Source organism: Phallusia mammillata, chromosome 4 (assembly GCF_965637545.1).
Source record: "Phallusia mammillata chromosome 4, kaPhaMamm4.hap1.1, whole genome shotgun sequence".
NCBI classification, from domain to species: domain Eukaryota; kingdom Metazoa; phylum Chordata; class Ascidiacea; order Phlebobranchia; family Ascidiidae; genus Phallusia; species Phallusia mammillata.
Genome location: NC_137255.1, coordinates 29,453,729 through 29,480,093, shown reverse-complemented (window position 1 = coordinate 29,480,093; position 26,365 = coordinate 29,453,729). Strand labels below are relative to the sequence as shown.

Here is a 26,365-nt window from a genome sequence, read left to right as displayed (position 1 = left end):
CCTGGAGAGGCTGGTGTTGTGGATTCAAATCCCACCATAGGCTAGATTTTTCAACCACATGCCTTGTCACATGACAATGCTTGATGACCGGCCGATTATAACGCCTTCAAATGGCTTGGCATAATGTGATTCATATTTAAAATGTGTTTTGAGCAAATATGTCATTTAATTTCTTGACAAACACTAATTACAAAGTAGGTATATTTTTAAGAATCATGCTCAAAGCAACTTTGAATTAAAAACAAAACTTACCTCCAAGGCCAAATTGGGAAGACCCAAAACCAGTAGAAGATTGGGTTTGACCCCCAGATAACCCCAAGTTGTTCGAGGACCCACTACTAGTCAGTTGTGGCCCCAATCCTTGTCCAATGCTTGACCCAAAACCACCTCCTCCACCCATAAATTGACCCCCTGTGGAGCCCCCAACTGGCCCCACATTGCTTCCTGGATTTGACCCAATTCCGGTTCCAAGCCCCATTTCACCCAAACCAGTACTAGGTGGCAAAATGCCTGACCCAGCGGGGCTCGACATATTAGTGGGGGTCGGATTATTGGGGCCAATAACTGAACCCATCCGGCCGTTACTGGGACCCGAGTTTCCAAAGTCAGTGATGGGTCCGAACCCGGGTAGAGTTTGGGGGTTCGAGCCCGGAGCTTTGTTGCTGCTGAAAGTGTTGCCTCCAGGAACTGGGTCCATCTGCAAAAATACAAAAGGCTGAATAAATATTTTATGACACACACAGTTTTTTTATGTTTAGTCCATCAGAATCAAATGTTTAGGCAAAAAAAACAAAAGAAGAAAATGTGCTATTTCTTTTTTAAGGCAAGTAACAAAAATAAATTACAAATTTGTTTAAACTCCAAGATTTGTCTGTTTATTGCACTGAAGAGTGTTCAATCATTTTTGAACAAGAAATGCAACAATATGTTTGTGTTTTGTAAAAATAATGGCCCAAATATACGTAAAAAGCAAAATGCTTTATGAATCAAATGTCAGTGTTCCAAAGTTATTCATCTTTAAACGTTAACTTTAAAAGTAAACGTTATCTTTAAAAAAAACTTTAGATGTAAATGTTCAAAAAAAACCTTTAAACGTGAACATTCATCTTTAAACAGTCAAAAAAGGAAGAAATTTCTACACAGTCTTACCGGTTTATTGAGCAGACTCTCAACCTTGGTGTTTGCTGGGGGTAGTGAGGGTGCTGGAGTTATGACAGGTTGTTGGGGTTGCCCAGGGTTCGGCTGACGAGGTTTCGACATCACACCAGGTGGAGGTTGACGTGCTTTGTTGAGTAACCCACTACAACTTGCAGACATTGTACGAACTACCTCCGTTAAATCGGGTGACACAGTTCTGCAAGTAACAGTTAAATGTTGATTTTCACACAGATGAAGCTTTTTTACATAGAAATTGTACACAGATTCGGTTTATCGCATAACCCAGGGGTGTCCAAGCCGGGAAGGAATTTCTACCAAGGGAGAAATTTAACTTTAATTTTTACATGTGGTTTGTAAATGGACAATTGAGCTCTGAGAAAATAACCTGTAAATTAACTTTTAAGGCTCAAACTTATTTTTCTTAGAATATAAATTATGGTTTGGCCCAGATGTTTCATATTTCTTCAGTTTGCTAAGGTTGCTTTGAAATATTCATTAAATGTCATTCAATGAAATTTTAGTTCAATAAAACAGAACAGAGTCAAAAAATATTTTTAGAAACGCTGATTAATCAGTACAAAAACTTATTTTTAAACTTTTTTGAGGTCAATTATTTTGTCTCGGAATATAAATTCTGTTTTGTCCAAGTTTATGTTTTCTTCAGTTTGCTAAGGTTGCTTTAAAATATTTATTACTTGTCATTTATTGAAATTGGGCTGTTTCAATTATCATATATGCCCACGTATGTGGTAAAATATATGAATAATTTATTAACAGCCGAGTATGAATCATATATTCGCCCAAACCTAACGTCTAAAGTTTTTCCATCGATTGCAACCTTATGATTCATAAAGCGACATAATCTATTCACAGTCAGCGCAGTGAAGCAAAAAAATAATAAACACATTTACACAAATACTGTGTTTTGCTTGTTTTGGTGACTAGGTTGTTTTTTCATGATATATTTCAAGGTACTACGATATTTATGTTGTGACAAATTTTGTGAATGAGGACAGAGGTTTTTTAGTTATCACAATTTAATTTGAAACCTAAACATCTCAAGGTAGTAGATGTAAAACTAAAAAATCCAAGTAACAACCGATAAAATATACAACTTAGTTTTGGTAAATTGATTCTGGGTATCATTTCCCATTCTGTTACCATTATTGTAACGATTTTCATATTAAGTATCACAATTTAAGTATCATTGAAAACGTCTATTTCAAGACTGAAATTGGTTATCTTTACTATAAAGAAAATATATTTTGCTTATGCAAGCATGTTTAGTGTCTTAATCAAACAGAAACAAAGTTTTGCAGAATAAAAATCCAACCCACCCAGGATACATTTGTATGTGATTTTGAAGACACAACAGCATTGTGGTGAGCGCATCCGTTGATAACGATGAGGTATCCTCCTTGAAGGGGTGGCCACCTGAAAAAACACAAATTAAAAATATAACAAAAAATTTGAAGAACATTCATACTGTAGTGAAAAATAAATTGCTTTTAATAATGTTTGAATAAGCAAACTATAAAACCTAGAAACAGCCATAAATTATTTCATCATTTTCTACAAATGATCGGGAAATTTCAATTCTGACAATAAAGCTCCTATTGAACACATATATTAGTTTGTTTCTACTCTAATTAAATATGTGAGAGTATTCCTATTTTGCCAAATCTCTAAACCTTAACAGTTAGTCAAGCAAGCAAGGGGGGCTAATGAAAGTTCATATTTAGACAAGCTTTTGTACATTTAAGGTATTTCAGCTGACAAATGATAATATTGTACCTTATTCAAATAGAATGAAAAAATAACTTTAAATTTTTCATTAAAACAAAGAAATTAGATATGAAATTCAACCATTGAAAATTCTAAAAAAAAACTGATAGGAACTTATACTATTCAAATAGAACACATATACAAACATTTAAATAAATAAATAAAATCATAAAAGCATAGTTATTAGTTAAAATAGAAACAAATTTAAAGAGACTACAAACCTAATATAGCAGAATATCTTCTCTTAACGAAACTTATGCAAGCAATAATAAATTCGTCTCTGTGTTCGCGGAGTTTGTCCGTCAACCATTTGTCGAGTTTAAGATATTCTCGTCGTGTTGCTAGAGCAGCCAGATCGATCACGAATGCAAACGGTTTGCTGTTCAGCAAAACCTGAAGAGCCTGAAATTCAGAAAAAGCTGCTAAAAATGTGGTGACAATATGTTGGTGTATATTCAATTATGTCTAACAGTGTCACTTACAAATTAAAAGGCAATATGGTCTAGCTCAGGCCTTCTTAAACTGTGGGTCATGACCAAAATTAGGGTCGCAGAATATAATTTTGGGGTCACAAAACATTATGTGTTATTATGTCATTGTCACAATACATGGTATACATGCGTAAACTTATTGTTTAAGCATCATTCATTCATGTGTATAGGTTACACCCATCAAAGGGGTCACATAGAAATTGCTTTTCTAAAATGGGGTCATGAGCAAGAAAGTTTAAGAAGCCCGGATCTAGCTAACCAAACTATGTCTAACAAAGATTTCAACCAAAATGTTGCACTTGGCTCTAAAGCAGGGGTTCTTAACCATGGGTGCTGTTTCTAGGGAGTGAAGGGGATGCTGAATCATTAAGGTTGGTTCGATCTATTCTAGAAATACAAAAACCCAGGGGGGTGCGAAAATTGGTTGGTGATTTGAAAGGAGTGCAGCAAAGAAAAAAAGGTTAAGAACCACTGGTAAAACACACAATGCAATTGTTCTTAACATAGCAACAAACAATATATTTTACCACCTATGTTACTTGTTGTTAATTTGAATCCATGAACAAAGTTTACCACATCAACTTATTTATGACACTTTTTACTGCCCCAGTCATTGCTAATTGAGGTTCCATACTACCAAGTGATAGCTTGTTGGGTGAAACGCAAACTGGTAGTTCTCTAATTATCTAATTTACCTTTAAATCTTGTGCGATGTCGAGAAGTCGGGATAATTTTTGTTGGTCGTACTGGTCACCTCTTGTTGACCACTCAGCCATACTTGCCATTAGAAGCTGACGTGGGATAGGAGACTGCACAGAAAAGTTTCAAGCATTTGAATAAGAATGTAAAACATGTGGTCATAAGAGTACAAAGTATTATGCACGAGTAGGGTTCAAATCAATACGAAGCCAGGAGCTATCATGTGCAAAGTTAGCTGCAGACAGTGCACATTGTTTCAACCTTAAAGGTCTCATCAGTGCAGCTGGTTACGAGCCTAGCGACACACATAAACTTAACTTAATTTGAACCACATTTTGCATGGTTTAAAAAATAATGCTACGAACAAAATGCCTTTTTTGGAAATAAGAGAATGTTTACAAAGCTAGTAAAAAACGTGTTAAGGTTTCAAACATACAGTTAAACATCGGAGATATACAAAACACTCTTCAGACTTCTACATCAAATAAGAAAATAGTTTTGACATTTTATTTTTAAATTTCGTTTTTCACCTGAACATTCCAGACACAACTTAGAACAGGAGCAGAGTTTGGATGACTTCCCAGGAAGATTGGAAGAAGACTCAACATTAATTCACGACGAAGAAGTTGCCAGTTTGGTCCCGACTACATGAACAATAATAAAGTGGTCAAAAAATTGTTACAGAATAGTAATGTAGTGTTTGTGAAGAATGAAATCATTTAATATGGCATTGGTGGTAGTGTGATTAATAATTCCACATTTAATTGCTGTTTAGTAGGGATGGGCCGAAACTGTAAATGTCTTTGTTTGGTAAAACACCCAGGATCTCATGTTAATGCTTGGTGCTCAATGTAGTATGATGTCACAAGCATTCCTTATTCCATGCCTAAGCTGTAGAGACTCCAGAAGTACATGTTTTTCCACCATGTTAGGCATTTCGAAACAGTCAATTTTGTTTTTGGATTGATACCCTTTCGAAAACTAGTTTCATATGTTAGCGGGGTATGGATATGCAAAATTAATACTCGGGTCAGTTTGTGCAACTGTTTGGCTGAGCACCGAGCATCAAAAGCAGCGATGCTCGGTACCGAATTATCAGGTTTTGGCTCAGCCCAACCCTATCATTTAGGCATTATTTCACAGGCAATTTTTCATTGTAAAAACAGTAGTTGGTTGGTGTGTTGCATTCCTACAATTTGAGAAGCATTATTTAATACAACAGCAGCTAACCTGAAGCAAAGTTAGGATGAGGAGATCGGGGCATTGTTTAAATGGAAGTTGAAACAAATTCTTCACTTCATCGATGAGACCAACTTCGGAAAGATTAATTAGACTTTCCACAAGATCAAGAGATTTCCTGGGGTAAAAAAAAGTTGGAGGTCAGGCTCTTTGAAAAAATTAAAGACCTTTTTTTAAAGTTAAATTTTCTGTTTCATTGATGTGAAATTCTTGTAACTGACACAATTTTTTTTTTAATTTTTAGCTTTTTTGTGGAAATTTTGTAAAAAATAGTAAAGCTACTGTTTAAGAGCATGCCCTGCTTCTGTCATATAATTTTCATTAAGTAAGCAGACAGTCCAGACTGTTTTAATTTATAAGGTCTCATCAGTGCAGGTGGTGACAAGACATAGGTCGTATTGGCTGGTGTAGCAATCTAAAGGCACTCCAGCTCGTTGGGAGTAATAGGCTGAATGTCCACCAAACCTATGTGATGCCACAACTGGACATTTGATTGTTTGTTACAAACAAGCACTTAGATCAAGCAGGCCTGTACCTAGGGGGTAACAAGGTGTTAAATGTATAAGGTCGTGGAATATTCAAGAAATACAAAAGGGGTACATGAACTGGTTGATGAATTAAAACGGGTGCTGATGAGTAAAAAGATGTAAATCACTAGTTTAGGCCAAAAGTTGATCTAAATATTCGTATTTACAGTTTTTCTGTAATAATCAATAAGGTGGTGAATTATTCAACAAATACAAAAGAGGAAAAAGAACACAAATTCTTGGTTTGGAGCATGAATTAACCAAATTTGTTTTGTTTTCTTTTATAATTGTTGCACCTAACCCTAAGAACCCAAGCCTCACATGCTTTAAACACACAGTTGTAAAGAAAAGCCAACATTTAGTGTGTGGAAAAAAGTGCATGACAATTTGCTATGTAGTAAAATAGAACTTACCAAACAAGCAAGTCTCTATTCTCTTCATCAACTGGTTGTTTCAGCGCGTCGACGTTCACAAGTCGAGTGGCAAATTCGGCAATGCAGAAAATACTGGAGTTGAGCAGACTGTGCTGTATCCACGACAACTGGAAATATATAAAAATGTTCTTTTACAACAATGGGCAATTTTAATACGAAAAAGAACAGCCGAAATAAACTTAAAATCAACATGCTGGTGTGGCCCCTCATATTACTGATGATGGCATGAGCATTTGCCGAAATGTTTGAATAACTAGAAAAGTGGCTTTCTGATATACTTCCATTTTATATATTCTATACGATATTTACCAATTTACTCCACTATACACAATTTTATCTACATACATGATTGTTTTTGCAAGCAAAAACGAATGGGTCCTCACACGCGTGTTTATGAGGATTTACGGTAAACCTATGTGGCGGTTATTTTTATATTCTTAAGGACAAATTTTTCACAAAGCATAAACTTAACTTTAAAAGTTCTTTTCTGTATTCTTTTAGCATCATTATTGTCATATAATTACAAAAAAATCGGTGAAAAAAGAACGGGGAAAATACATTCAATTTAATCTCTTGCTTTGACCTTGATATTGTGGTTCAAGTTCAGTTTTTAAACACAAATTTTCCTAGAAAGCCTTAACTGTTGTATTAGACACTATGTAAAAAAAGTCGTTTGCTACAAAGGTATACATAACAACTTGTTTTTCACTTAACTTTGTTTCGCAAAAACGACCGTTTAATGACCCTTTGACACTGTTTTTAATAGCATGCAGTCGTTAGTGTTCAACAATACCGTTTAGACTAATTTATACATGACTTAAGTACTGATTCTTGAATTGATTTGTCAAAAATAAAGAAGATACGTTATGACGAAAAATTCGTAGTGGTGTTGTAATGCCTATAAGTTGACCTTTAGTGACCCGTGGTTATGAGACGGCGAAGCTGACAACGAGAATTTAAAGACCATTTATCGCGGCGTTCGAAAAAGTTAAGTTTTTTAAATTTCATATTTATGTTGATCAACGATGTTTTGCCTGACATAAACGAAACCGAAGTACGTTTATCAAGTTTAAATTACGTCTTAGGTGTAAAACCTGCGCCAATACTGAAAATGCGCGTGATAACTCAATAAAACGACACAGCATTGCTGCACAAAAAACAGCTGATTTCTAATCACCCAAACGACTGTCTCGTAAAACCTCTGTCCAGACGTCAAGCTGAGCACTCCCGCTCTGCCGCCTTAATCGTAAACCAGTGAATTCCTCCCTTGGGACTTATATCTGACTGATAGCGTACACATATTATGGGTTGTAAAGGTAACTGGCAAAATTTTAAATACTAAACGAATACCCTGCTTAAACAATTGTTAACTTTTTCAAATATTTCTGCACCATAGGGCATGTATTTCTGCCTTAAAACTAAAACCGATTATTTCGGGGTTTAAAGGGTAAAAAATGGGTGAATCCGAAAAAAAGATACAAATTCTTTAAAAAACTTTACATTGTACCAAACAACAAAGCATGAAACTCCAAGATGCTGTACTTTAGTCAGTACAGCTGTTTCAAAAATTTTACGTTTTGGGGGCCTGTGGGTGAACCGCTGGGTCAATCGGGGTCAAACTTCAGGAGGATCAAATTTGGATTATTAACTAACATCTCTGTAAATTTGAATAAATTTGGAGCACTCTTTCTTGACCAAATGCGTCTCACAAGCCAGCGTTAGACAAAAAAAAGAAAAAAAAATACGGACAAAAACAATATGTGTCCCCTTCAGGGAAGGGGACCCATAATAAAGCATGTCGCTTTTAACGTCTGTTAGGGCCGTTATTCTCTTCATTAAACTTATAACAGATCTGCGTACAGTGTTTCAAAATTAAGAACTGTTTGCTAATAATGAACAATTAATTTCATTCAAATTACTTCTGTGCGTCAATTTTTAGGCAAACAAAGTAAGCTATAAAAGTTAAAATTGTGTAAAACCTGTCCGCGAGCATTCGTCCAGTTTCGGAACAATAGATCGATGGGAAAATGTTCAAATTGTTGATCTCCCTGGTTCCGTAGAAGTTCCAAAGCTCGAACCAACAATCGGAAACCACCAACATCTTGCACAACGAAGCCAGGATGGTCAAGTTCAGCAAAAACATCTCGTGGGGATAATGACGGGTTCTGCAAGTCATGTATGATATCAAATAATGTCACAGATTGAGACAAAGTTCTGACTGCAAATTTCATTGTGTAGTGACTTGGTACATACTAACTTTAATATGTGTACTGGATTTTGTGAAGTATACCACAGTTTGGCTACACTGTAAAAAGTGTGAAATTACAGCTGAAATTTTTTTGTCCAATTTAAACACAGGCCAAAGCAGAACATGAATCTCAGCCAGACCACAAAGTTCACAATGACATAAAAACATAGTGCAACACATCTCCCCTCATGGTATTTTTTTACCGCAAAGTAAGATCTAACCAATTGGTCTTTCTAACCAAAACCATTTAGGCAATTTTTACACAGTCCCAAATATTGAGAGTAAAATTGCAAAAAAAATTAAAAAAAACATTTTTCCGACCCAAATTTTCACACAACTTTTAAAAATCCCTATTAACTTTGGGGTTGTTACCTAGGCGTTAAGAAGCAATACTTTAAAGCAGGGGTTCACAACCTGTGGCTTAAAGGCCACATGCTGATGAAGATTCGATTACCAAAACGTGTGTTCAGGTAAATCGATAGATAAAGTAAAAAAAAGAAAAACACGAGGACCACTGGCAGCCGTTGGTAAAGTAATGGCATGTAATGCAGCCGTAATGGCTTAAAGGTTGTGCATACCTGCAACATTTGCTATCTTTAAATGAACATTGCTATCACACAAAGAGCTGTGACAGACTGGTTCATGTAAATTTGCAACTGGGGTCAGACAGTATGAATACAAATGTGTCATTTGTTGAAAACATCCTCACACGACTGTAATCACTCCCCATGCAATTTTGCATGAGTTAGTGTGAAAATAACTTGTACTTACCATTTCGCGGACAACCTGTATAAAAACGGGAACGTTCCATGAATTCAAAGTCTCGTCAGTTTTGTCTTTGTTTTCTGCCCAGCCTCCAGATAATGACTGGAAAAAAAGTAGAAAAAGATTTGAGAAAACAATAAAAAATGGACACAAATAAATATTCTAAAAATGGGTTTTATTCTGCTCTGAGATATACCGAGCTGCTTATATATCATCAAAACAGTTGCAATCAGAGTTAATTTGTGAAAATATTACAGAAAAACACATAGTATCACTTGTTTTGTGTTTTTTAGGAAAGAAGATCTGTTCAGTTATAATCTATGGCCCCAAAGCCGGTTATTTTTAGACTCATTGTTCAAGTAAATATAATTCAGCAACCTGCATCAAATTTCTAAAGCATTCAGGTCTCAAACTATATTAGATTCTGTATAACCATTTAAACATGATAATATGTGCAATATAAAACAGTTTTAATTTTTTGGTGTCATATTATTTTGAAGGTGTCAGGTTTGGGTAGTTCCGAAAAAAATGGCTGTTTGCAGTCTACTAAAAACCATTGAAAAATCTATTTGAAGATTCAAAGATTTATTTGTATCTGCAAAACTCTGGTTAAGCACAAAAAACACCCCTCTACAGTTTAAACAAACAGCTCTATCACAGTGCACAAATGCCATTTAATGCATCAGCAACTACATTTGCACACACCTGCAACAAAGCAACACTTTCGATCGAATCGGATTGTGTGCGCGACATCATTGAAAGCACTCTGGCAACTTGGCTCGCGTTCACTGTATGGAACTTGTAGACATGAAGTGTTTTGCGACAAACTTCGACGCTGTGTGTAAGAATTTTATATCGTTAATAGATTTTTTTATTGTTTATGGTTAACAGAAGTAGTTTATTTCTTTGTTTAAATTTGAGAGGCATATTTGAGTCAGACAGTATGAATACAAAGAATTTCATCTGCATAAGATGCATCTCTGATAAAAATCTGTCATCACACCCAACACAATTAAAATATATTTCTCTTCACAATTGGATTTTTGAAACGAAATTCATGTCATAAGTGTTTATTTATGATAAAACAGCCAAAAAAATTCTAACGTTTTTCAAGTAAGTCCAGTATGTCACAAGTTGATTGCTAAGTTATACATTCAAAAGAAAGCACCAACATTTTTAAGTATGAAGCATACTTCAATTTAACAGTCACAATAAGTTAAGAACATCATACATGGATATATATGTTCATAAGTTTAATAAGTAATGCAAAGGCCCTATAAGACATAAAAAGCAACATGCTTTATTGTTCAAACATTTTGGCAATTATTACAAAATTCACAAGCTTCGGGCCGTGTGTAGACTTAGTTACCTTGCACATGATGTGTAACCCACTTCATGTAGGACCTCAGCGAGGGAAACCCCCATGCCGGGCCCTTTCTGGCCCCCATTTGACCCTGACGATAACATGGAACTCATGGATGTGTCACCGAGCAGTCGTTCCATGTGAAAATCCTCCTGGTCTTTGTAAAGTAGTGGTAACAAAACCACCGAGCAACGATCGAGAGGAAAGTCTGGTAAAAAATATGATCGTGTTAAGAGCATTTGCAACAACATGAGTTGCTTGAGTGTTAAATGTTGTTCATTTATCTGCTTTAATAATCAGTAACTTTGCCAGCTAATGACATTATTTGCAGTATTAAGTGTAAGTGTAAATATCAACTGAATAATGGTAAGTTTTAAGAAACCTCATTAATTAACTCGACTAACTTTTGCAAATCTATTGTTTTTAAATTCAAATTGTTTAATCCGTTTAAATTTTAGAAGTATATTTGGGTCAGACAGTATGAATACAAAGAATTTCATCTGCATAAGATGCATCTCTGATTAAAATTTGTCATCACACCCAACACAATAAACAGCCCTGGTTCAGACGATTAACCAAAATTTTCCTCTCCTTGAAATAAATGAGTAAATGACAAACGTTTTTTATAATTTCAAGAAGTTTTTTGACAATTACAAGTTTTTAAAACATTTTTTTTTTTAAATTGTGACCAACCTTTTCTGAGGCAATTAAAGAAAGCTTGTTTCTGTTCAGCTTCTATTACAGAACTTTCAACAATATTTAGCAAAAGCAGATGCAGAACTTCAACTGGAGTGTCCTGTAATCTGGCTTCCTGGAAAACAATAGGAAATTTTTACTTATTCATTGTATTTTAATTAGCAGTATCGGTTACTTAAGATAAACTGTGAAATTTAAACACAACATATATATAATGTGTATTATAACATATTAGAGCTCCCTAAAGTGGGTTTTATAGTCTTTCAGGGAATCACATGACTTAGGGGGGGATGAGACGCCTTATGTTGACACATCATTTGTTTTTGATGTTAAAGTTCTTATTCTATAGGTTTTTATTGTTTCATTACAAAAAAAAGTTTTTAATAGAAATGTTTAGAAAGCTATGTTATATGTTATCATTCTAATATGCTCCTGGAAATTTGAATTCAAGAATCATTTTGTTCTTACTTCTGATGTTTTTCTGCCGTTGAAATTCTCGATATGATACCGAACCAGTTCTGGTAACTTTGTGTTCACAAAATCAGTAGCTGTAAAATGGAAAAAATGTTAAATAACAGCGTCTAAAATTACAAACAATGATAGTTGTGGTTTAGCAAAATTCAAGTTTGGTTTTTAATCCAATTCTGACGATCCAAATTTAAACCAGAAAAATTTACGACACAATTATGCAAGTGAATATGTTTACATTTTTGCAATGCATTTGCCGGGGGTCAGAAGTTTAGTACTATTGTGCTTAAATTTAGTATTTTAGAGCAACAAGAATGGCATCATGATATCACAAACACATTTGTAACAACATTTTGGACACAGTTTTTTCTCAGAAAATATTAAATTTCCCTAAAATTTGAATCTATAAAATCTATATTGCAGTGCAATAAAATCTCTCTGTTATAAAGACAACATTTGCAAAAAGCTTCGCATTATAAATTATCATAAAGTTTTGTTCAATTTTTAATCGTCATTATGCAATATTTTGGATAGTTAGGTGAGCGAGCACCTGTCTGGACTTAACCAATTCTATTTTAACACAAAATTTTGTTTTAGCACAATTTTTACATGATAAAAAACTAAAAACTTACATTTTAAGTTTAGTCAAAATGACAACTTTAGTAATAGATCAAAACCATTAACAGCCTGGCTTAAACTGACGATCACTGTTTGCCTTTTTAACTATAATACATTAAAACCAATCGACTATAAAATCCTTGGTTAAACAGAATCAAGTCAGTTTTAAAGGAAGGAATATATATTTCGCCAAATGTGGCATCATCAGTTCCTTATTCAAATAGATCCATTGGTTTTAATGTGTTAAGTTTAGTAATTCTGTCTTACCTTGCTTTTGAATAGAAGCAACAGTAGAAAGCTTGAGTGCAAACGCAACAGAAAGTTCTTGGACTTTTGTAAACTTTAAAATTTTACTGATGTTGGAAATGAGAGAAGATGACGGTGATAAAGTCTTCTGATGTGAAAGAGGGTTTTCAACTGCGTTGCAGATCGTTGTAATAAAGCTCGGACAGGTAATTAGTGATGAAAACTCTTGCGAAAGTAATTGTATCTGAAAAAATATATAATTTAATCACAAAAATAGTTTAGTAAATTTAGTATTTTGGCTGTTTGGTGCTACAAGACAACAGTTTCTGTTGGCAGCAGTAACAGCATTGCTTGATCCAGCAGCTCTTAACTGGGGCCGCAAGCTGTTTTCAAGGGAAATGCATTTGAAGGCTGACTAGAAACTCCACTATGACAAAGCATCTTTCTTTTGTAATCCACAAAAATGAGTGTGTTGAAAATTTATATTGTTTGTCTGTTTAAAGAGATGACAACACATCTTTATAAATCATTGACTTTATTTCATGATTTTATGTTTGGGATTTGGTCATTTACATTTTTTAGTGAGCAAATGGCCACAAGTTTTAAGGGTTACTTAAGAGGGCCATGATCCAGTCTGCAGAGTATGGCAGCTGCACACATGATGTTATTTTGAAAAAAAAATTTGGCACGCCGAATTTTCGGCGTTGTACGCAAAAATTTTGCACCAAAGACCTAAATTGTCCTGTTTTAAACTCAACCGCTTGCTTTGCGCCTGCTGAAATTGGCCTTGTACATGAATTTACGGGCCGTGCACGTAGGACATATAGGTCCTGCATGCACAAGATCTCTTTAGGAACTGCCATGTTCTGCAGACTGGGCCATGTTCTATGAAATTTCAAGAATACCTAGTTTTAAACAGTGATGGATCGCAGGATTTTTGTTTCGGAGTACGCCGGGCCCTATTGAAGCCAGTATACCAAGCCTGCCCCGGGCTGCAGTGTAAGGTAGCTGCACATGTGAGGTCTTTTCAAAAAAATTGCAAAATTTAGCATAAAGTACTGCTTTGTCCACGATATTATAGATCTTCACACAAAACTTAAAGGTTATACACATGTGCTCGCAGGACTTAGTGGTCCTGAATGCCAGAGATCTGCAGAATGGAGCCTGCCCACATGGCAAGGCGTAGGCCTGGTCTGCAAATTTTTTTGCTCACCAATTTTTTTGGGTTTGCACAGAGAAATTTTGCACCAACGGCATGTAGTTGTCTTGCCTTGACCTATATCACTTTCTTTGCATCTGCTGAAATTATTCATGCACACAGACCTAAGGGTTGTGCAGACGCCAAGCGAGACATGTCGGTCCTACACCCCCGAGAACCAGGATTGTACTGCCTTATTCTGCACACTGGGGGCAGGCTATTTGTGTTCATTAGTCAACAATTTTCTGTCAAATGTGGCAAATAAGTTGTTACTAACCTGATGATAATCTTTGTTATTGGATTTACCATCACCACCAAAGTGGATGTAGGAAAACAAACAGCGGAAGAGATGTCGTTCAGCTTCTGTCCCGTTCCTTTCAACCAACTAAAAACAAATACAAGGTTAAAAAAGACACATAAACAACAAACACTAATTGTCTAACTTACATTATTAAGCTCAGAAGAGGTCTGCTTGTAATTCTTCTTGGTCAAATTAGCCACCAGGTAGCTTATTTGAGACAAGGCCAACGAGAGTGAATCAAGATTCATTGCTGCCGCACGGCAACATATCCTTAAGCCAGGCTGCTAACCCTAAATTTCCATAAACCTTTACAGGCAATTTACGTTGTTTTCATTACATTTTTGTTTCATAATATTGATTTTTTTATGCTTATAAGTGTTTCAGTTTGTTACCTAACCAACGTGCCAATTTTTTCAAGTTTGAAACAGAAGAACTGCAAAGCATCTCTTCGGTAAATACACTTTGCGTTAAAAAAAACTTAACAAAACTTTTCTGCAATAAAAACTCCAATAAAGAAAGAAAGCACAATGCTGACGAAAAATTCAACCTTCGTGGTTTTGAGTTCGCTGTAGCGATTTGGAAAGCTTTCCATAATGCATGGAAAATTTTGCATTGTTTAAAACGTCCTGACACAAAACAAAAAAAGGAAAAATCATACAAGCTATTACCTGTTGTTTTTTAGGAGATGTTTAGTATAAGTTATTAACCCTTTTTTTGAACGTGTTACGTAAAGACGTTAAAGTTAAAGCTATTCTACTACAGAGCAGTTTCGTATTTTTACTGTGTGCGTTTGTAAAGCGAAGTCTCCTGTTTAGAAAAAATATCAACAAATTTGTTTTTCTGAAATATTTTATAGTCACAGAAATTTTATGAATACAATTTCTTTGGCCAAAGAGATTTAAATTATTACAGGTAACTCCGGAATTAATATTCGGACATTTTTAACATATATACGGACAATTTGTGTTCCCTCATCCAATACAATTATATTTCGTTTCGTTGCGTGGTAAAAAAATTAGAAAGAGGATAAGAAATTTCAAACAAGCCGTCGAATATTTTGTTATTTAGTTGGTCTTGTTTTCAATCTTAGCATAAACAAACATTTTATACAGTAACAGGGTTTTACCAAAGTTTTGGTTTGATTCTGTTTTCATATCGTCATACGTTTGTTATAAGTGCCATAATTTTTGAAAAATCTCTTTTTGTGTGTTTTTCAAAAGTTTTTTCTTATTTGTCATCAACTATTTGTTTTCTGTCGAATGTTTGAGTTTTTGTTGTAACTTTTATGTAGATTGTGTATAAAGCAAGCATTTTGTACAGGACCCAATTGACACTCTTGTCTATCAAATAATTAATTTTGTGAGCAATAGTTGATATTTAATGGTTAAAATAACGGCCCAAAAAGACGTAAAAAGCGACATGCTTTATTGGTCAAACGTTCCGGCAAATGCTCATGTCATCATCAGTGCATTTGCCGAAACGTTTGAACAATAAAGCATGTCGCTTTTTACGTCTATTTGGGCTGTTATTTTCATTATTAAACTTATGAACTGATCCGTATATAGTGTTACAAAGTACATAGTTGATATTGTGTTCAAAATTTTGCACAAAATCTTAACTCATGTTGTTTATTTAACATAAGATGTGACAAAATTTGTAATTTTAGAAAAAAGTATTTAGTGTTTTTTGTAAACATCAAAAATCTTGAACGATCATGTCGGATGTTCTGGATCTTCACGAAGGAGGGGAGGAGTTTGAAGCTGATGAGGAGGCAGAAGTGAGAGTGAATAAACTCAAGGATAACGCAAAGAGGAGAAAGGGACGGGGATTGGCCGACAACACAAGCAGAGTTGAGATCGATTATGAGACCATGGATGTTGAAGACGATGGTATCGGTCCCCAGCGCTCGGTGGAGGGATGGATTTTGTTTGTGACAGGAATTCATGATGAAGCCAAAGAAGAGGATTTGTTCGATGCTTTTTCCGAATACGGTGAACTGAAGAATCTGCATTTGAATCTCGATCGCAGAACAGGATTTATCAAAGGCTACGCTCTTGTGGAATATGAAACTTACAAAGAAGCTCAGGCTGCATTGGAAGGAATGAACGGTGCTGACTTGTATGGGGAAAAGTTATCAGTAGATTGGGCATTCGTGAAGGGTGCAGCTCGCAGACAACAGAGATTGGGAAGACGGGATCGCCGCCGACGCTGAAGAATAAATTACTGTGAAGACAATTACAGCCTTCATAGAAAAAACAGTTTTTACAAAAAGGCAAGGATGATGATATGTTTGCAACAGTTTGCCGTTGCATGATTAAGTAGCAACATGTGACAAAAAATCATTAAGGCCCCACAAAAACTAGCCTTAATTTTTGTTCTAGCCTTGGTTTTTATCATTAAAAACTGTTGCATGTTTTACAAAAGTGGCCAGTCAACAATCCTTATAGTTATCGTGCCGGAATATACGTCAATCGTTCAGAAAAGTTTTGTTTTGAAAAACTAATAAAAAATGTAACTTTCATAGTAGCCCAAATTTGTGTATCTGTTTCTTTTAAATGATTGGGTTTTGATGTCAAATGATTAAGACTTTCTTGCACCACTCGCTAGTCATTTGTGGTAAACTTTAAAATCACCTGAACAGAAAAAATATTAATCAACACTTTGTAGCAGATTTTGTACTGTGTATGTCAAAAATAATAGAATATGCATCAATTGTACAACTCAGAAATGTGTGGCCCCCCACCAATAACCCGTTTCTGTGTACACACAAAACGTTTTAAACTTTACCGACCTATAGTAACCGTTCAGCAACAGTTATTGACATCATCTGTGGTACAGTATTGAATTGGATGTAGTACTGAAAAGTTCAAAGTAAGAAAAAAATGGTTTGTGAGTTGAGTTGGTGTTTATTCTGGGTCAGTTGCAATAATCAACAAACATGTGCATTATAGATCTAAACTTTTCCAAAATTTCTGCTGCTTGGTACAAAAACCCACAATTCTTTTTTCTAACACACAAGCTGCAAAAAACGCTAAATATTATGCAGATAGTATGGACTTCATTTTGGTTTGAAAACATTCATCTTTTGAGGTTGCTTCCAAAAGTTTGTAGCATTTATTTAACATATTTAAAATGCCTAATTTCAAAAATATCGAATTGAGTGTATTTTGCTTGGTAAAAGAACACATAGGGACACAATTGCATTAAAAGGGGTCCGCAAATACTTTTTGGCACGACCCTAAAAAAATTGCTCTAAATTGTCGCGACCCAAGCATTTTCGCATGTCGGTTGTGGAAAATACTAATCAACTAAATATCAATATTAAGACTGCTACTATGCTATTGTCAGTTGCTATTTTCACATAAAACAGTAGGTAAACGAACGTATTTATTCTAACAAATGAGAACTGTGGGCTCTGTGTTGAGAATACAGCTAATCAGAAAACGCATGCTTGCATGGGTGCGCTTAACTTTTTGCATTATTACATGTACTTTATGTCATAGTTACGTAGTCATACGTAACAATGCAATAATAATGAAAAAGTTAAAAAAGCCGAAATTCATTAATACTGTAGATACGATGCTTATATTCATGGGAAATTTAATATATTTCGGGTCGCGACCCACTATTTGCGGACCCCTGCATTAAACAATCACCAAGCCGGAAATATATGCGCGAAGTTCAAACGTTATGGGGCGCAAAATGGTGGATGCCACGATTGGTTGATAATGGCTGAACGCGCAGCAGCTACCGTATTAAAGGGCCTCATGTCACTGGGGCTCACAAAAAAGTGAGGTTGGACACGAAACACGACTAGGGATAACATTGGTGGAGCCAGTCGAGGGGTTCCTATAAAGTTTAAAAAAACTAACCACTCGTGTTAAAAAAAGTGAGTGGGGGTTGGACAGGGAAAGAAATGGTACAATTGGTGTATGATGACTGAACTCTGCAAAGCTTTATTTGGCTGGGGCTTACAAGAAAGTGAGAGCAAAACACCAAGTTTAAGAAGGGGTCACTCTTGGTCAAACAGTTTCGGCCAACAGAAATATCTCTGCATCACTGAGCTTACGTGAACTCAGTAACCCATTGTTTGCAACAATATAGACTATCGTGGGTCATTGTTCGTCATAGAAGGGTTCAGCGTCTTTCGACTTCCTTCCGTGTGGGGCAGGGAACAACACTGTATATTAACGGGTCGGTGATATTTTGATAAATTACAAGCAAACGCAACAGACGACACAACACGCAGACAAAATGCTGCATCGTTCTTTGTGTTTTTTGTTACCACAGAAGGCCAGTAAAGTTGAGTAGCATATGTAGCGTTTTTTTCGTTCGGTGAAAAATATTACTAGCGAGGAGATTAAAATAACCAGGAAATAGCTGCGCAATGACAGAAATTTGTGTCGTAAGGTTAAGGCTTGAGTAGTTTTGCACTATTCTGTACCGTTTGTAAGTGTAGAATCACAATATATATCATGCAACAGAGCGCTAAACATATAGCGTCGAGTTGTTATAACTATTCAAGTTAGTTATTTAGTTCTTGTGATTTTGAGGTTGAAATAGGCTAGGTCTCAGTCGGTTTGAGGTTGACGAAAAATCTTTTGACTAGATTCTTTGTCAAAGCTAAGTTCATTGTTGTGTCGTTGTGTTTTGTATATTTTGGCATTACTCATTCCAAGTCCTTTAATGGATCTATTAGTTTTGATACGTACGTTTCTCTCAACCACAAATGAATTGTAAAGAAGGACAGCAATCATTTTTATTTGACTTTTTTAACTTAAAGAGTTGATGACTACAATTTAGTTCAACCATCGGGAACCAATGGGTTGCTGCTTAAGTTTCTTGCTCTGGAAGACCGAGGTGGATTAGAACCCACTAGCATGTGAACACGAGCCACAGGGCGGTTACGCTAACCACCATATTTGCGACCCTTTATGTCATAGTGATTGAGAGTTTATTTTGTTCGGTAAAAGACAACATAGCGACACAATTGCACTAAAACAATCACCAAGCCAGAAATAGCTGCGCTACGTTGAAACTATTGAATTACAACATTTTTTTACAGATGCCTTAGGAGCTGAATGAATTGATTTACATTTTTAGTCACAAAAGCCCGGGAAAGCGATGCCTAATTCGTGCACTGAAACTTTTCCCGCTGGAACCTTTCGTTTTTCCATAAAGACCAAAACCCCAGCCGATGCAGACAAAGAGTGCAGAGACAAAAATCGAGGCAGGCTGGCAATTCTCAGCAGCCCTGGTGCATTGGACGCGAAAATTCGCAACTACCCGGGTTCATGTATGAAATCATGGCAGTATTCTATCGGCCTCAAGTGGACGGCAGCAAATGGTTTTGTTTGGTTGGACGGGAAGGCCGCTGATTTGACGGGTTGGAGCCACCCGGGGGCGCCGGGGAGCAGCACAGGTAGAACTTTATACGGATCCGTGTCCCAATCCACACCAGGAGTTATCACATTCACATCAGCCAATGTAAAAGGTCCCTACGTGTGTTTCAAACCAACGAGAACCTCAACCACCACTTTTGCCAAGCCCCCCAGCACGGCTACGTCACAAACATTAACGTCAACAGTATTGACGTCACCACCACTGACTTCAGCACTAGTTGTGACCAATCTCTCGATAGCGATAGGAGTTATTTCGTCGCTTTTCGTTCTCGTCTTACTGGCACTTTTATACGTCTTGGTGCGAAGGCGAAAACGACGCCAGGCAATTGGTTCTGCTGGATTCAACGTTTCGGTGGCAGTTAAGCCACAACCGATACAGCCAGCAGGACACGTCCCTAATCCCGACCCACACGCCCATGTTTACCACAGCATCGATGACGTCAGACCACGTGATGATTACGACCACACCGTCTTGTCACGTGACGTGGGTGAGCCACATCCGGGAGTTTACACGCAACGAGTTGGCCCGCTTCCAGAAGATGACCATGAACGTGATGATAACGGTTAATTGGTCGTGTGTGGCCATGATTTATTGAAAATGAAATGAGTAATCATGCATTGGTCTATTATAATTACGATGATACCTATAAGCGCTGACACACAGGGACAAGAGAGGGTACGTGCCTATTTGTGCATAATTACTTGATATCGTAGGCTAATCCGCACATGCAACCAGTGGTCGGATTCAAATTTTTTGTAAGCCGTTTCTATCACAAAAGTCATATTTTTCAGCCGATTCTGTTACAAAAAATCCATTGAGAGTAACCAGTAATGCTAACCGGTTCGCTGATCACATAAAATTTCGTGAATGCCGTTTCTCTTCATTTTTATAGCGCAGTCTTTATTTAGTGTGCAATATGTGTGTGTGTTTTTGCCTTAAACTATCGCAGTTTTATGACTTAGCCAACTTGTCAGCACTTGGCAACTTAAAATTCCAGTCCAAAAGACTTTTGGCAAAAGTTAATAAAAACGTCTCTACAAAGACGATGGTGCGGAGATTTTTTCCGGGTGTTGGTGAATGCTTGAATGTATTTTTTTTTCAATAAATTTACTATACTATGTATATTGTTTGTAAGTGTGAACAAAAGTTAGGCATTACAAACACAGCATAAAAACCAAGGGCTCGTGTTTTTTGCTACAAAATGTGTAATTTTTGTTTCATATTTTTTTGTTGCTTTATTTGTTCATGGGTTCATTTAGGGGAAACCCCGTTATTACAACAGAAAGAACAGTGGCTTGTTTTTCTTTTATAAATTGTAAACAAACAATTTCGCATTTATGAAATGAAGTGATGGCTGGACAATAGGGTTTTTAGATTAAAATGTTTAATTCTATCATAAAATTAAAATGTTGAGAACCACTCTGGCTCGCACTGACAACAAGTATCTATTAATTTCCACTGATGTGACATAACTGTTTTATATGTTTATTTATATTCCATTAAAAGGGGATTGTTTCCAGAAAAGCAAGTATAGTATTTGAAGCAAACATATGGATAAAATGCTCTCAAAGTTTAGGGGTGCGTTCTTGGGTGGATTGGTGGGTGATTGTTTGGGGGCCCCATATGAAGTTTATTGGAGAGAAGTCAAACTACAAACATTGATAAAAATGGATGAAGAAATTAAAGCATTTCAACCAAATCCAGGTGTTGTTTGGACAACATGATTATTTATAATTGCTGTTTAATTGTATGCTGCAGGCTGCGGATAATTTATTTTTTTATGTCATATTAATCTTTTTTTAACATTTAACAAATTGCATTTATTTTTTCTGTTTGATAAAGACTAATAAACCTTATGTCTAAAAATTCAATAACATATATATGTATATAAGATCTTTAGCACTTTTTTATTCAGTGTCTTATTAAAATTACAAATATAACTGCTTTGAATAAAAAACTAAAAACTAACCACCCATGCTAGGGAAAGAGTGTGGGGTTTGTGAAAAGTAAGTTTAAATAGATTTTTTCAGACAATATATTAACTTTTTAGATAAGAGCTGGATGCTTCATTATACAGATGACACCGAAATGGCTCATGTTATGGCTCAATCCTTGATCTCAGAGAATAAATTTAGTCCCAGGAAAATTGCAAAGCAGTTGAGTGGAATATAATACCACACCTAAAATTAACTGAATGTATTTTTTTCAATTTGCCCCTACACATGTGTACTTTCTAACTAGATACATTTTTAAATCATAAATTACTGTACAGACGAACACACCTTATTTTGTTAACAATCCTTAAACATCAGCAAATATTTGCAATATGCAAAACAAATATTTCTTGGGATGCTCAATTATCACTAATAACACCCTAGCAGTCATAAACACAGTGACTGCAAAACACTAATTTGTTAATCAAATGTATGAAATTAAGATTGCTTAAAGTGCTGATATATGTTTAAGTCTGTATTATGTATGTATCAGAAAAAAATAGTAAAATTATTTCTAGGTTTTCTAAAGCCTACTTTAACTCTGTGAGCGAGCGTTTCTATGGAGGCAGTGTGCCTGCAGTTTTTCACCAATTAAAGGAATCAAACTACAGCGGTGATCCATATTCTCCTGCAGCAGCCCAGTTTGCTGGTCAGGGTTCCTATGGAAACGGTTCTGGCATGAGGGTATTCCCCATTGCACTATTTTGCTTCCAGGATATGGAAAAGCTAAAGGAGGTGTGTTTGGTATTATGCTTGCATTTGTGTTTCATTTTATTTCTGGTGGGATAGGACCGTGTTGTTAAACGATTAAAAACAATGTGATATTGCAACTCAATTGCTTCATGCTTTGGGGTTAGTGAAATTGGTGACTTTATCAGTGTTACCGATTGGTCCCCTGAGTTAGGAGCTATGTCTTGCTTGCTCAAAGGAACAAACCATGCAGTTTGTTGCATCCAGTAGTTGTAAGGAACAAACAACCACATCAGACTCTGGTTAATCACAACCCAAGTAATTACAAAATCCACTTAATTGCATGCTAAATCCCTAATTGCAGCCCACTGTTTCTTAAACCTTCCAAGTTTGGTACCATGAAAAACAAAAAAATAAATAAACACTATGACAATATTTATCTGGTGGAAACCTAGCTGCCTTATCTATATGAGACCTACCTTATCAGATCAGGAAATGCTGCTTTACCCTGTCTTGTTATCTGTAATGTTTTGGATTAATTTGAATATAATATAATATAATGTAGCTGGAGTGGTTATCAATCTGATCTTTTTTACCATAATGTTGATGATTAATATTCCATTCAATATCAGCTGGCAGCTTGTAGTGCAAGACTCACACACTCACATCAGGATGCAGTGAATGGGGCAATATTACAAGCTGCTGCTGTATATTTTGCATTGGAGAGCAATTCTGCAACTACATGGCAAGAAATTTGGGGAAAATTGAAGAATGTTTGTAAAGAAATTGAACCTGAGACCTCAAACAGGTCAGTGTAGAATAGATAAATGGTTATTTTTCGGTCATAATATTTTTGGCCAAAGTTAATCGTGTATCAACAATTGGGTTTATTTAGCTTGGTGAAAGAACATATAGCGATTTTTACCAAGTTGAAAAAATGTAACCCAAGACCTCTCTATAAAATAGTCAGTCTAAATTAAATATGTACCCCCACACAATAAGTATTAAATAAGCCATTGCTGCCAGGCATAATGTATAACCGAGTTTTGCTCATCCAACAGTTTTATTATAAATAATAGATGTTTCGATGTCCCATGCAACATACATTTGACAAGGTATGCCATTATCTTGATGAAGGCATCTTTGTATAGGACAGTGGTTCTCAACCTTTCATGGACCGTGGCCCATTAAAAGTAACCCTGTAGGACCTGTGGCCCCCTTAAAAAGTGTAAATGACATTCTCATGTTGGAATTAGGTACTAATTTCGGCTTTAAACAGGTCGAATAGAATACAAAAGAATCCATAATCGTAGAAAACCTCAATATAGACAAATAGTATGTGAAATGGTCGATTAAATTAGGGAATAAAGTTAAAAAGGAAATGGCTTTTAGTGGGTGTTTATGGTGAATCTACACCCATGCCCCCCTTGAACACAGCTCGTGCCCCCCCTGGGGGACCATGGGCCCTGGTTGAGAACCACTGGTATAGGACAGCGAAATGTGGATTATTTAGAAAAGGCCATTGTAACTTCGGTATTACCTTTCAGCAGTTTTCCTTTGTCAGTTTCCAAACTTGTTAAAACAAACTAATTTCTTTGCATTACAGAGAAAAGCCTTACACTGATCGACTGACAAGAATGTATTTATTCCTTACCAGCACTGGTAGCATTAGTAACAATGAAGTAGTGAGCAAAATAGGTAAGTTTGACGTGACAAATTGCTATTGTAATTAACCTTTTCAACAAACTTTTTATGCAGTTATGTGGTGAACATTGCAACCGTATACAAATTGATCCTTATAGGAAATATATATTACAGTAACAGTAGCAAGCAGTGGTAGGATTCAAATTTTTTGTCAGTCGGTTCTATCACAAACGTCCTATTTTTCAGCTGGTGCTATCACAAAGGTCAGCTGGTTCTGTTACAAGAAGTCCATTGACAGTAACCAGTAATGCTAACCGGTTCGCTGATTTCATAAAATTTTGTGAGATGGTTCTATAGAACCGGTGCGAACCGACTGAATCCTACCACTGGTAGCAAGTAAACCATTTTAAAAAATATATTTTGTACAATCATATAAAAAATATACATGGCTGAACAGCTTTAAAATGTTCATCAAAGATCCCTTATTTCAGATAATAGTGTTTAAATATGTCACTGATATTGCTGTTTAAGTTATATTTAAAGAGGAATCCAGTCAATTGCAAAATTACTGCAAGCTGTAGTTTTCCAATAGTTATGTTTGGGTAAATACATTTTCTCGCTAATTTTCAAATATAGCTAAAAAACAAATTGGAAAAAATGGGTTTGCTATGCCCCGAATGCTACATATCCTAAATCGAAATCAATGACCTTTTCTGAGTTGAAATCTAACTTCAATTTTTTAAGGTGTTGATATTCAAGCAACGGAGGCGATCTCTGCCGCAATTTTCGCGTTTCTCTGTTGCCTTGCCAACAGACAGCCTGAAGAGATCGGGTCACGTGATCTGCTCCAGCGCACTGTGTTTTACGCTATATCGCTAGGGGGCGACACAGACACTATAGGTACGATGGCTGGGGCGATTGCTGGGGCTTTTTGTGGTGTCGAATCCGTCCCCCAACATTGGCTGGTAGCTTGTGAAGGTTGGAATAAAGCTGAAGAGTTAGCTGATGGAATGCATCGGTTGTTCGTTAAAAAGTCGAAAAAATGAGCCATAAATCAGCTATTGCTGCCAGGCGTTATGTATAAACCAGTATTGCTATTCCAGAAGTATTTGTTAAATTCATAATGATAATAAAATCTGCTGGAAAAGCAATACTGGTTTATTAAGGTTTCTTAACGTTTGGACTGATTGTATTTGCACTTTAAATCTGTTTTGCAAAATTTGTTTGCCACTTTATACTCGAAGCTTTCCATTGTACTTCATTGTTACGTCACAGTCATCTTATTGTCTTGAATCTGCTTGTTCAATTGACCTGGCTTATGTAATTGCTTATGATATCAAATATTGTACCTGGTATTGTACAAATAGCTTATTTTCTCTGCCTCTTATCTTCCGTGACGTCACTTTACTTCACAATTACGCCATTATACCTTTTGTTGGAAAAGTTTATTTGTGTTATCCGTGCATTTGAAAGGCTGAACTAACAAACCTTATATGGGTCCACTGCCGAGCTGTCTGCCTCTTGCTATCGTCCGTTAATGGGCGCAAACAGAAAATTTGGCAACATTTTGACACATGCATACAGTTATACATGGACTGATTACGATATATCATGTAATTATGAACATAGGCACAAATTATATACAATAGAATTGCCCTGCCTAATACTTCAATCTACGTTCGAAATAATCTCTGGCCTGTCGAAACACCAGAAAGGTAAATAAGACAGATATTGTTAAACTCGCTTGTTTGTACAATCATTCACTTTCTTGTTGCATGATCATTTTTCGTTTATCCGGTTTTTCGAGATAATATGTTATTTTTAATCTACATTGAAATTCCAGAGTGACTATATCAGGTTCTACTGGTTTGCTGAAATTTCTGCTTGCGTTTTTTTTGCTCAGAAAAAACAAGTGGCCGAGACAGGAATAGAACCCACAACCTTTTGATCACAAGCCGGTTGCAATAACCACTGGTACATTTTTGCCTCCATTTTTCGATGTTGTGTTGTTCTTTTCTGCACTTATCGTTTAATTCAATGATCTATTCGTGTTATTCCCATGCAATGAACTGTGTAAAGTCAACTGCGAAAATTTGCTTATCTTTGTATATTTTCCCATAGTTATAAGGTTCGGGCTTAGGTTTCTTAGAAATAAAACGGCCTTAATTCGGGCCTGACTTTGCACTCTGTGTCAGTATTTTTTTTGAATAAATTTAATTAGCTAAGTAGCCAGTTGCTGGACCTGACCTAATGTTAAACAGCCCTAAACCGATCTGTTAAAGGCCATTGCATATTATTGTCTATTGTGTTTGATGTCTTGGTCTTTCCTGGGGCATCAGTGTATAGGCCTGTTACTCAAACTTTCGGGCCTAAACGGACTCCTCAAAAACGATTCGGG

At 36.0% G+C, this 26,365-nt stretch overlaps 3 protein-coding genes across 3 annotated transcripts in view; 2 read left to right on the top strand and 1 right to left on the bottom strand.

Moving 5' to 3' along the window:
- Positions 1 to 14,728, bottom strand: part of LOC145222111 (CCR4-NOT transcription complex subunit 1-like) — a 43,873-nt gene extending 29,145 nt beyond the window's left edge. The window contains exons 1-17 of the mRNA XM_080088139.1: positions 14,383 to 14,728; positions 14,213 to 14,320; positions 12,759 to 12,981; positions 11,874 to 11,953; positions 11,403 to 11,520; positions 10,716 to 10,917; positions 10,052 to 10,181; positions 9,353 to 9,448; positions 8,313 to 8,498; positions 6,313 to 6,440; positions 5,364 to 5,490; positions 4,664 to 4,777; positions 4,130 to 4,243; positions 3,165 to 3,345; positions 2,496 to 2,592; positions 1,150 to 1,354; positions 253 to 697 (exon numbers count right to left, since the gene is read on the bottom strand). Of these exons, the coding sequence (XP_079944265.1) occupies positions 253 to 697; positions 1,150 to 1,354; positions 2,496 to 2,592; positions 3,165 to 3,345; positions 4,130 to 4,243; positions 4,664 to 4,777; positions 5,364 to 5,490; positions 6,313 to 6,440; positions 8,313 to 8,498; positions 9,353 to 9,448; positions 10,052 to 10,181; positions 10,716 to 10,917; positions 11,403 to 11,520; positions 11,874 to 11,953; positions 12,759 to 12,981; positions 14,213 to 14,320; positions 14,383 to 14,484 (2,656 nt within the window). The 5' untranslated portion in view covers positions 14,485 to 14,728. The remainder of the gene's footprint in view (positions 1 to 252; positions 698 to 1,149; positions 1,355 to 2,495; positions 2,593 to 3,164; positions 3,346 to 4,129; positions 4,244 to 4,663; positions 4,778 to 5,363; positions 5,491 to 6,312; positions 6,441 to 8,312; positions 8,499 to 9,352; positions 9,449 to 10,051; positions 10,182 to 10,715; positions 10,918 to 11,402; positions 11,521 to 11,873; positions 11,954 to 12,758; positions 12,982 to 14,212; positions 14,321 to 14,382) is intronic.
- Positions 14,729 to 15,863: 1,135 nt separating this feature from the next.
- On the top strand, positions 15,864 to 16,762 carry LOC145224925 (RNA-binding protein 8A-like). The gene has a single exon (XM_080091553.1). The coding sequence runs from the start codon at positions 15,951 to 15,953 to the stop codon at positions 16,446 to 16,448; it is 498 nt and encodes a 165-aa protein (XP_079947679.1). The 5' UTR covers positions 15,864 to 15,950; the 3' UTR covers positions 16,449 to 16,762.
- A 4,181-nt stretch (positions 16,763 to 20,943) lies between these two features.
- LOC145225010 (ADP-ribosylhydrolase ARH3-like) lies at positions 20,944 to 26,149 on the top strand. The gene is made up of 6 exons (XM_080091650.1): positions 20,944 to 21,343; positions 21,690 to 21,795; positions 22,152 to 22,368; positions 22,956 to 23,131; positions 23,930 to 24,021; positions 24,712 to 26,149. Exons 1-6 carry the CDS (start codon positions 21,190 to 21,192, stop codon positions 25,011 to 25,013), a joined length of 1,047 nt encoding a protein of 348 aa, XP_079947776.1. The 5' UTR covers positions 20,944 to 21,189; the 3' UTR covers positions 25,014 to 26,149.
- Positions 26,150 to 26,365: the final 216 nt, after the last annotated feature.